Source organism: Pygoscelis adeliae, unplaced genomic scaffold (assembly GCF_000699105.1).
Source record: "Pygoscelis adeliae isolate BGI_AS28 unplaced genomic scaffold, ASM69910v1 Scaffold154, whole genome shotgun sequence".
Classification (NCBI taxonomy): domain Eukaryota; kingdom Metazoa; phylum Chordata; class Aves; order Sphenisciformes; family Spheniscidae; genus Pygoscelis; species Pygoscelis adeliae.
In genome coordinates this window covers 646601-658467 of record NW_008825113.1, presented here as the reverse complement: position 1 = coordinate 658467, position 11867 = coordinate 646601, and the positions used below count along the sequence as shown (strand labels likewise).

At 35.8% G+C, this 11867-nt stretch overlaps 1 protein-coding gene across 1 annotated transcript in view; it reads left to right on the top strand.

Moving 5' to 3' along the window:
- Positions 1–11867, top strand: part of SYNJ1 (synaptojanin 1) — a 68084-nt gene that overhangs the window by 21781 nt on the left and 34436 nt on the right. The window contains exons 10-12 of the mRNA XM_009327940.1: positions 1421–1502; positions 4244–4396; positions 7525–7690. Coding sequence (XP_009326215.1) covers positions 1421–1502; positions 4244–4396; positions 7525–7690 — 401 coding nt within the window. The remainder of the gene's footprint in view (positions 1–1420; positions 1503–4243; positions 4397–7524; positions 7691–11867) is intronic.

The window sequence follows — 11867 nt, the reverse complement described above, 5'->3', positions numbered from 1 at the left end:
TCTTCTCCCTTCCACACCCTTCCTCCTTTTAATTAAAACCAGAGCAAACTGCTGAGTGAGGCTCTCCATGAGAAAGAGAATTGTTGAGTGAGGGGATTGTGCCACGTGCAGTGGGGTTTCATCATCTAGTGCAGTGGGAGAGGAGAAGAGGGTTCCAGTGCCACTCTGTGCTCTAATGTGGCTGTGGGATTAAATCCCCCGGGGGCAGATTTTAGTAGGCCTGAATAAGATTAAATTTAGTGGGAGGGTGCTTAGGTCCCATTTCCACCTCAAAACGTCACTGACCATTCTCCAAAAAGCTTTAAAAGTGGTGTGACACTTTGTGTTGGGAGAACACCATTTGGTCTTAATGGAGATTCAGATAATATTATCACCCATCAAAAAGACTGACAACAGAACGAAAGCAAAATAGGCTGTGGCTTGTGATAGCTTGAAGAATTGCATTAATAAAAGATACAGTGACGATTTTTGTAAGTTCGTGGACCATCTCCTTTGGAGAATGTCAGGGTTTTTTTCTAACACAGGTAGTGAGTTGCTTTGTATTTCAAATCAAATACAGAGATAGTAATGAAAAAAATAATCTTGGAGAAAGTTCTTCAAAACTTTCAACAACTTATGGTTAGATCTCCAAGTAAATGTGATGAAGCCTCACTGACTTAATTGGACAAAGTGTGTAGTGGGAATGACGAAAGTAAGGAGTAAGTGTGTATCATTGGGAAAGTCCTCAGAATTTTGTACTCGTAGCCAGGCAAGAATAACATGGATGTTGCCTAATATGATCCGTCTGAGAGCTTTACAGCACAAGTTAATGGCCTTCTCTCAGAGAAAGGGGAGCAGTTCAGAGTGCCCGAGGGCCTCAAGCATCTGTTGAGCTAAGGGGGAGAGGCTTATTTTTCATTTTTATTTGGGGAGGAAAGAGAAAGTAATGAGGGGTTGAAATTGGCTTTAGTTTTATCACAAATTCTTGTTACTTTTAGTTTAGTTAAACAAATCTAAGAACTGTCCTAATATTTTTTTTTCATTTTTGTTTTAACTAAGAGTTATTATTTCCCTCTGAGATTCTTGGGAAGTGTGTTAGTTGGATTGTTTGAAAAGAAAACTGAATCCTGCATAACACTTTAACTGAGCAAGCAAGGAGAATTGAGAAAAACTGAAGAAGAAAGACTCATGTTATTTGCAGAAAATTAATGAGTTTTGTATAGTGAACACTGCTGCAAAATTCCTTGCTGTTATTGGAGCTAACCCTCTATTGCTGATGCATTTATAAACATATTTGCGATGACAGTAACATTGCACTGACAATACCCTGATTTACAATTCTGGTTCAGATCTTGATGTCCCTGTCTTTGTTGATGATGTGTGTGTTAAATGAGTTATTTCAGTTGTTTTCTCTCTCTGTCTCTCGTTGTTCTTGGCACAGATCTCAAAGCGGTACTGTCAGAACAAACTGCTTGGACTGTCTGGATAGAACAAACAGCGTGCAGGCTTTCTTTGGCTTAGAGGTGGGAAAAACAGTGTCCAGATACACAGCTGCTCCTGATGCTTCTGTAGCAATTGGGCTGTAAAAGTAGCATTACCTTCCCTATGAAAGATGCATTAAAATGTTTCGTAGATGGCAGTTTGACTTATAGCGTGATACTTTCTTGTTCTGGGGTAACTAGATTTTAGTAGTTACAGAAGCAGTAGTTGTGTAGTAGTTGTAATTAAATAGTAGTCATGCAGCATTATGAAAAATGTTCATTCTTTTTTAGGTGTCAGTTTCTTATGTCTGTTAAGGTTCAGGCTTGCAGTTCTAGAAGAGGTAGCAGCGTTGTAGTCCTTCACAAAAACGCTTGCATTCACGGTTACTCTATTAGATGAAGTTCTTCGGCATATAGGATTACTGTTCTTAGCATCTGCCAGTGTTGTGTGTTCATATTTTCACAGCACTGTGCTGTGAATTCTTCGTGGACAATATCATGGTTGAAGCTTTGGCCACACTCAAATTGAGTAGTTGGAAACTAACTGTGGGATTCAATCCTCCTGCAGGGTTGTGCTTCAGTATATTGGCTTGCTATTGAAATGAAGGTTCTAGCCTGCAGGCTTATACAGTAGAGCTTGAACACACGAACCTGATAGGAATTGATGGAGTAAAATAGTACTGATTGGGCTAAAAGAGTAGCTCTGAAAAACTTTTGACAGCTCTACTCATCTTAATAAACTGTTTGACTCCTAAAGATAAAATCCTTAGCACGTTTAAAAATGAAAAATCAAACTAAGTAAAAGGATTATTCTTTTGTTTTTCTGAATTTTATTTAATTAAAATGCTCTTGTTTTAGCATCTACAGGAGGAATTCATGTGAGAGCTGCAAAATCCATTGGCTGTAGAACAAACATTTCTGATTCTGGAATATGTAGTGCTTTGCTGCTGCATTTACCAAGTGAACTGTTACTAGCTCATTGGTGTTTTAGTCAAAAGGAATACTGAACTGTTTACCCTCATGCAAATACTTTGAAATTTTTTCTCTTAACATTCAATCAGTACATACTGTAGCAGGTACAACACAGTTTGAGAGATCTAATGCCTTTTTTCTCCATTGTTTCAGCTCTGCATGTACCATAGGGAGTCGTACCTTTTAATTACTAAAATTAAGAAAACTAATTCTTTTCTTTAGTTCACTGTGTGTTGAAAAGAGTAGCGGCATGCTTTGAATATCTCACAGCATTGTATTGCATTATGTAGTTTGTATATCTGTCCATCCTGTATTGACTTTGCCATGGGAGAGACAAATGATTACAAAAGTCTTTCCTGGTCCTAAGTCTGTTTGCTGGAGTTTAACAGTTCACTGTAGATAGAAATGCAAGTAAGTGATTACGTTATCTTAATTGAGCCATGAGAAACATTGCCTCTTGTATTTTACTGATAATACAGTAGTTTTCTGTGGCATAAGAACAAATCTTTATACACTCTTAATGTGTGTAGTACTTATATGGCAAACTTAGCTTTGCAGCTCTATTTTTTCCTTTATCCTTTTAAGAACTGAATTAATACTGTCTTTTTTTTTTAGACCAGGTGTGCCAAATTTTTCCTTGGTGAGAGCTAAATTATGATTTCAGCTAAAATATGAGAGCTAAAAGTATAAAGCTATTTAATAAGAAGGAAAATGGTAAATCCTCATGAGCTGCTTACTTAATTTTAGAATTCTATTTAAATGAGATATTTAAATTCTTGCTTTTTTAAACATGATAGATACATCATATAACAAATACTGAGCTGTGGATGACCACCTAAAATTACAAGTTGAAGCACGCAGTTTCTGAAGCTTCTTTTCTTGTTTATTTCTACTTAATTTTGTCTGCAAGTTTCCTTTTGTAACTTCTGTTAATTCCTGCCCAACCTTCAGAATTTTGCCTTTATGTCATTTTATGTTCATCATTTTAGACTCCTCCTTCTTGCCGTTGGACACCTCAAGGTTTTAAAGATTTTTAAAAGCATTCTTGAAAATAGCTTTTTTTATTTAGTTTTAATTTTTGGTATTCATTTTCAGTATTATTGGTAGCCACAAACACTAGAAACTTACTTGACTTTTTAAAATAATCATGATTCCATAAACCAGGATTTCAAACAAGGTACAGTGTCCCATTCTACATCCATAAGCGTAATGCTACATTGAAGTAATGTATTTAAGTGTAAAATAATACATTTATATGTATTATATGTATACAATTTAAATGCATTTAATGTAGACTGTGCATCGTGGAAAATTAATTCAGGTATATTGATTGTAAGGGTAAAGATTGCAGCGTGTTGCGCATGAAAACAGAGTGAATGACAGAAGCTATTGCTGTTTCACTGATCACAGAGCTCTGTTGCTGCTGTATTTGGTAATAGTGTCTTTGGTATTACACTTTTTTGGGAAGAACATGAATTGCTCTAATTCTAAATTATGTAAGTAGAAAGACTTGAGAACCAAAAATAACTTATCTTGTAACTAGTGAATTTTTAGATGAAAATATTTACAAATCAACTATGTAATTCTTTTCCTATATTACTACCTATCTTTAAAAGAAAATGAAATGCTGGTGCTAAAGTTACATGTACGATGTGGCCTTTCAAACATGACATGGTGTCAATTTGTTCAGAATGATACATATAAACCCAAGATTTTTTTTATGTGCATATATACTGCAAAAATATGACGTACCTTTTAATAAATACATTTAAAGATTTTTCTGTTACAAATGTTGTCTTCAACTGTTGCAGATGCTAACAAAACAACTGGAGGTATTAGGATTAGCTGAGAAGCCGCAGTTGGTTACTCGCTTTCAGGAAGTTTTCCGATCCATGTGGTCTGTGAATGGTGATTCTGTCAGTAAAATTTATGCTGGAACTGGAGCCCTTGAAGGAAAAGCTAAGGTAAAGTACATTTTATTAAAAATTTTAGCAGTATTTGGTATGGGTTTTAAAAAAAAATCTGTCATTAATATAACAACTATGAGATTTTCTTTTTTAAAATATACTTTTGTTGTAACCCTAAAAAAACCCAACCAACCAACCAAAAAAAAACCAACATGAAAAGGTTGGTTATGTTGATAACCAGATCTTGTTTCAGTACATCCTTTCTCAGCCATGCCCATGCCTCTCAGATAACACCATTCTGTAGGAAAGGATGAGGCTCAAAACTTTTATTTCTTTAGATCATAGTTCAGAAGAATGTGTAATCAAATCAGCTTTAGTTTCTTTGAATATTTTCGTTTTTCTCTCTGTACCTCTGCGTCCTGTTGTTTCAGTTTCATTCATTATATCTCCTTTCTTTTAAAATGTGTTTCACTGGATGTTGTTGTTCGTGCTTTTAGTGTTTATTAACACTTAAAATTAAACAGGTTGCAGCTGGGTGTTTTTTGTTTGCATGTTCCTCCAGCTATTTCTTTCTAGTTTTGCAATTACTGAAAAAAACCCAAATTCTGTTTCTACCTTGCTTTCTAATGTTGTGATAACAATTCCATGCTACATGACAGTGTAGTGTTCTGTTTCTCTTCAACTTGTTTTGTCTTTGTTGATGCCTGAGCTGTTCAGATTTTCTAATGCTGTCTTTTATTTTTCTTCTAGCAATGTTGCTTTTTTTGTTTCCATAATTCTCTCTCTTATCACGTGATACATGTCAAGAGAAACAAATGTTGAACCGTAGCAATTTTTGCCCTTAGTTCCTTCAAGAATTTCTTTTCATACCGTTCTTTTTATTCAAGAATGCGCTGTTTCTCATTCCATATTATATACTATGTACTCATAGTCGACTGTTTTGTGTGTCCATCACTTGTTCATTCAAACCGTATCAGGGTCCTTCTCTGCACATGTACAAAGCATCGCAGTAAGCTACATAAAAAGAAAATAAGTAAAATAGACTTGTTGCTTATTCTACCTTAATTGGTGCATACAAGACGTTTTCATTTGGGAATTGCTTGTATTTTAGTATAGAGTGGAATTTGGTTAAAGATGTTTAGTTTTATTTTCTTATAAAAACGTCACCCAGACCGTCAGGAAAACTGCAGTAAGTATTTTAATGGGGTGTCTCCCCTTCTCCTGACTTTCTCATTCAACCTTACTTGTTTCTTTTCCTAAATTAATAGTTTTCTGCCATTCATTTGGCTGCTTAAATTTTTTACTTTGTAAAATGTTGACTGTATTTACACTTCCATTTTTAATGTTTAAAACACAGAGTATGTTTACTCTGCTGTCTTTGTAATAACACAGGATCCCTGCCCTGGTACAACTCTTAACGAGTACCACATCTCATAAATCAGACACAGCGTCCCTGACAGAAGTCCATCTATTCGAAGAGGATCTTTAATACTTGCAAAGCCATACAATACTTGCTATTGTTTCAGTGAAACCTGACCAGGTCACTACTCAATATCTTCTTGAGTACTCTGATAATATATTTTAAAATGTAGTTTTTAAGTTGTTAGTTGTATTCTCATTTCTCAAATATAAAGTTTGACGATTGAAATTCTTCCATTTCTTGCTTGACAGTTTGATTCTTCAAAGTCCAAGAGTATTTAGAAGTAAAAATACGGAGATTTAGGGTAGGGGGAAAAATATTTTAACCTTAAATGTGTTAATATACGTTTCTATACTGAAAAACAGTCCTTTTTAAAGTATTACTATAGTCGTTACATCTAACTCCTTACCTACTCTTTCTTTTGCTTTCTCTGGGTTCCTTTCAATTAATTGCCTGATATGTGAATGGTGAGTGTTTTTTTGGATCATGTCATAAGTTATACATTGTCTGACAGAAAGGGAGCAGCATCCTATTAAAATCCTGTTGCAATAGTATGCTCCCCAACACCTCATCCACATTGTCTTCCAAAAGTCATGGTGCCAATTTACTACTACTTATCCTCGACAAAAGAGTAGTTTCTTTATTGTTGTCTAGTACAATTCATAGAAATAAATGATGGGTTAGTTTTGTACTTTTCTTAAGCTTTTGTCTTTTTTCTTATGCATTTAAGAGACCTTCATGAACAATGCAAGCTGTAAACTTGGAGCATTTTTTACAATAATATAATACCGTGCAGCATCCCTGATGGTTTACGGTCTATATTTCATATACATGCAATAGCATGTGTTTACACACACCTCACAGGCAAAATACACTTACGTGCATAAGACACAATAAACCATGTAATCAAGAAAATGTCTTTGTGCCTGTCATTGTCAGTGCTGTGTACACAGATTAACACTGCTGGTTTTTGAATCAAGTATGAGACTGCATGACATGTTGATTACATTATCCTCTAGGTGTCTGACCCACAGGGAATATCTGTAGTAGCAGTACATGTCTTGGAGATTCTTGTTTAGTTCAGGTAGTTGGACACTGTTCTACTGGAGCACTGTTCAGTCGTGCCACTTGTGTGCCGTGTGTGCAACGACAGTGTCTTTGTACGTATGTAGCTATAGATCAGTGTATATGTTCCTTCTGGGATACTGCATGAGACTTGCATGCTATTTTAAAAAGTTAAGGGGTCTTAGTGAGTTGAAGCTATCTCTTTTTTTAACACGGATATTTCAGAATGTGAATTCTGAACTAATATGCTCATATGTGCATATACATACATCTTCATGTATCATGACATTTGGACTCAAGTGCTTGCTCATCTCTCACTATTTGGGGAAAAGCCCAAAATCCCGTATCATGGTCTAAACATGGCACTATATCAATTTAATTTTTGAAGACCAAGGGTTAAGGGAAAAAAAAATTACTCTTCTCCCTGCAGTATTTTGTTTAATTTAAATAATTTGAACGGGAATAATCTGGTTGTTAGATATGCCTTGAAGGTATTACTGTGTTGTTTAGCATTTGGGGGCGGGGGGGGAAGCACACATAGTACAGTGGGCTCAGAAGACTTTATTTAACACTTAAAGAAGGAAATTGCCTTAGATTTTAAAATCATTAATACAGTTTACAAATATGTTACTGAATATTGCCGATGTTATTGTGAGCAGTGTCCAACATAAAATATTTTATACATGTTCCTCCCTAACAGGCTGGAAAGCTGAAGGATGGTGCTCGTTCTGTGACCAGAACGATTCAAAATAACTTTTTTGATAGCTCCAAGCAGGAGGCCATTGATGTTTTGTTATTGGGAAATACCCTAAATAGTGATTTAGCAGATAAAGCACGGGCTCTCTTAACCACCAGCAGTTTACGCGGTATGTGTCTTTCAGGATTTTAATCTGTCTGATAACTATTTGGTGTAAGAAAGCTGTATGGAGTCTGTTTTCAAAGCAATATTGGAAAGTAAAATGCTATTTTATGTTCTGTTGGCTTATTAAAAGATGAAAGTTACTTCTGCTTTACTAATATTACCAAACTAACATGCTGCAGTAATTTCTTTACTGTTTATATTTTGTTGTTGTCTGGTGGTGTAATAGGTAAATATTTGTGGAGCATATTTGTCAGAACTTTACTGTAGATGCATGTTAGATATGTTCAGTTCTTCAAATCCATTTATAGCAAGTGTTAATCATGATAATTACGTGCTGAATTTGGGGGAAAAAAATCCTGATTTATTAAAATATTAGGGGTTTCTTATTGTTTGCTAAATGTCTTCCTTAATTTGATCTGTCATGTCAGTGAAGAAATTCTCACCATGGTGTTAAACTAGATAGAAAGCATTTGTTCTTTTCTCAAGCTTAAGAATGCTGGTATTTATCTTCATTTTGGTTTCTAAGGTACTGAGGAACAAAAGGGGGTTTGGTAATGTACGAAAATTTAAGCTAACGAGCTATCAGAAAACTCCTGATGAATGACTTCCCATCACAAAATGTTTTTTTTGTGAGAAGTCGTCTCTCCCAGGAACGCATGCACCGCAAAAGCTTGTCAGGCTGTGGGTGAAACTCTACATCAAAATTGGAGAGATTTCAATAAGAAACTCTGCTTAGGCAGAGTAGCTGTGTGGGAGTTGGGTGGTCTGGTTACAGGAAGGTGGCTCACCTAACCGGAACAGGGAGCTCAAACCACAGCATCCTGCATCCCCAAACAGAGGTGTAGCCTACATGGCCCCCAGGACTACAGTCATGTCCCACCGTTCTGTAGGTCTGATGGGCGGGGAAATAGTAAGTGGGCCAGATGTAGGGCTGTGTTTAGAGTACTCTCCTGGGATATAAAAAATAGAGGAGCTAATTCTTGGGAAAAGAAGGAACTTAAATTTGAGTCTTCTTTCCAAGATCCCAGATAAGAGTGTCCTAAATGGTGGGTTATTGCCATTTTTAGGGATTAATAACATTCTTAATTTTTCCTTTTTTTTGTTTTTCTTTCCCCCTTTCTCCTGGACACTTCTCAACCTAGAATGAGAAAAAATGTGTCAAAGCTTCAGTGCAAATCTGTGGCACAAGAGAAAAAATTCTTGTCCAATAGTAGTCTTCACCTTTGGGTATTTATATATTTCCTGTGTGGAACCTGAAAGACTGTTTTCCTCTCGTTTCTTTACCACAAGGTTTCGTATTATTGTAACTTTTCCTGTATCTGAAACCTGCTAAATCGGCCTCACCTCAAAAGTAGTTGACAGTCATTTTCGTTTCTTCTCGCTTTCTCTGGGAATGCAAGCTGTCCTTTCAATATTTGCAGCTCCTGTCAGCTGAGGAACATTAATCCCTCTTCACTGAACATAATGTCTTTGCGTTGCCTGCTAGGTAGTGAATTAACTAAAGAGATACTTCATCATATGTAAATCCATTATTAATAAAGCAAGAAAAGAGAATTTGTTAATACTGTTGTGGAACTTTTTAGATTTTGCAGCATAAAAGGTGTGCTTTAACTGATGCAAATGGTTATGTGTAATAAATTGTATATTACAGCATGTTCTCTCACATATTGCTGGAAAATTTAAAAAACCAATTACTTATTTGACTAATTTTTGTCTTGTTTCCTTCTTACTGCATCCGTAGTTTCAGAGCAATCATTACAATCAGGTATAGTATAGTAAATTAAGCTGTAAATATCTGAGCAGCTATTGTTCTTCTCTGGCTTTTTTCTTGTGCCTATTTGCATAATATTTGGTTGTGGGCTCACATTTTCCTAGTAGTGTTTGGTCATTCCTGTGCCCCAAAATCCCTTAATCCAAGAAAAGCTCTTTAATACAAGAAAAGTGAAAATATAAGGGGTGAAAAATGTTGCAGTTGTGCTTGGGTGTGAGTTATGAGAAGAGGCAACTAATTCTTTGGGGTTTATTTTTGCAAATGCTTTATTCTAGCTGTAGAGGAATTTGCTTTTTTTATCTGGTTTGGGAGCTTCTGTATTTTTGTTTTGTCTAAATGTTTTGTTTAGGATAAGAGGTAAAATTCTTCAGTACAACTTGTAACTTCATCGTATTTGCCGTTAGAAGGTTCTACCTGCTTGTGTTCTTGCATGAGATGGACTGATTTTTGTAATATCTCCCAGCAAAGGTTAACGTTGTACTGGAATGCTCTGAAATAATATGCTGACACTTGTGTTTTGTGGAGCAAAAGTACAGTCAAAACCACTGAGATAGTTACCTCTGCACGTGTCGCAAAATGGAAGTATTAGAGCATCTATTTAGGTAAATCTCTCGGTGAAGATGAGGCCTGAAGAGGGAACTTTACAGTTAACTCCTAATCTTCTACTTAAAGACATTGCAGTCATATCTTGACCAATGTCTGTGATGTTGGGCTTAAAACATGGGAGGTTGGCTTCGGAGGATTCAGCAATACCGTGAACACGAAGAAGTGATATGTAACAATAAGAATGTGTAGCGTTGAGCCAGATAGAGGAAAATGACATGAAAGATCTCTTCAATTTAAGAAGCTTCTGAAAACTCTTAGGTATTATCATTTTAAGTTAGCAACAGAAGCAACATAATCCCTTTGAACTTTGTTTTCAAAATTCTCTAATTTGTAGTGGGAATTCTCCTTTTTGTTGTAACTTAAGCTGTTTACATGAAGCTGCTCCATTTGGGGAGATGTGATATATACCTACCTATTCCATATTTTTAAGGGAGAGCTGCGAGTACTTGTCAGCTGTGCAATGCTTCATCATCTCCTTTTTCCCAGAAGCTATTATTTAGAACAAAATATTCCTAATGCTTGACTGTTCAGATTTTACTAAGTGTTGAGAAAATTTAAATGGCTGTTTCTGAGCTATTGCCTTCATAGCGTTGCTTGTGCTACCTCTTGGAAGTAGGTTCAGTGAAACCAGATCAGATGCCTAGTTTCTGGGTGAGAGGAAGAAAGTACTTCCTTAATACGTGGGAAGACAAAGGGAGTGGAGGAGGGAAAGGAGCAAGGAAGCTCTTAATAATCGTTCAGACAAGTCTCCCATTTTAAGAGAATGGCGAAGTTGTGCACAGTATCCCCTCAACCTGTGTGCTCGGGTAGTAGCCATTAACCCCGGGTACTGAAGATTGACAGGGGAGGATCCTTGGAAGAAAGGATGAGGATTTGTTGTTGGCTAGGTTGTTGTTCAAATACATCTGAAGTGTTTAAAGCTGCTTTTTTTTTTTTTCTCCCCCCCTTGGAAAACCACTTCAACCATAATCTGTATTTTTGAGCTTTAGACGTTTTTTCCCTTTACATTTGTCTCAGCTTTGCTTTTTCTATTAGTGCTTTACTGTATCTACTTAAGTCTTACTGAGTACTTAACTAATGAAGTCTGAGTCACAGGTAATATACACCTGAAATTAACTGATACACTGGCATTTTGTCAGTGTTAAAAACTGTTTATTGGAATAAATAGTCACATTGTAATTTATGGTGTTACCATGTAGACTATATCAGCCTAGCTTACAACTCATGAAGAGTCATATGTCAACTATTTTTAACTTCCTGATGTAACATTTCACTGTGGGTTTCATCTGGATACAAATTGCATATATTGAAACATATCTACAGTAATTTGCATGTTGTAGTAAAATAGTTCAATCAGATTCAGTTGCACAGAATATCCCACCAAGAATTTTAAGTTAATATCCCTTTGTAGACCTGCTTTCCGAATGTGAACAGCAGTTGAAGTATTTTGCTGCAAAATAACAGAAAATGTAATTGATTGGATTTTTAACATTGTAGAGTGAGACACAATTTTGTTGAAAAGATAAATAGCTAGAAATGTGTAGAAAAATAATGTACATGGGAGGCTCAGGAACTCTGAAAAACACTTGGCTCACTCAGTATTTTGGAAAACAGATGAAAAATTAATCTCTTTTTTCTTTATTTATTCTAATTTAGAAAAAGAGTCATTCTACATTACTAGTTTGCTAGTTTACAAGTATGAATTTCATGTTTGTAATAAACATGTTGTCAGTTCACTTCTAAAGTTAGATGCTATCCTGGTAAAATTTTTCACATTAGGCATTCATGACAACGTCAGGAGTTA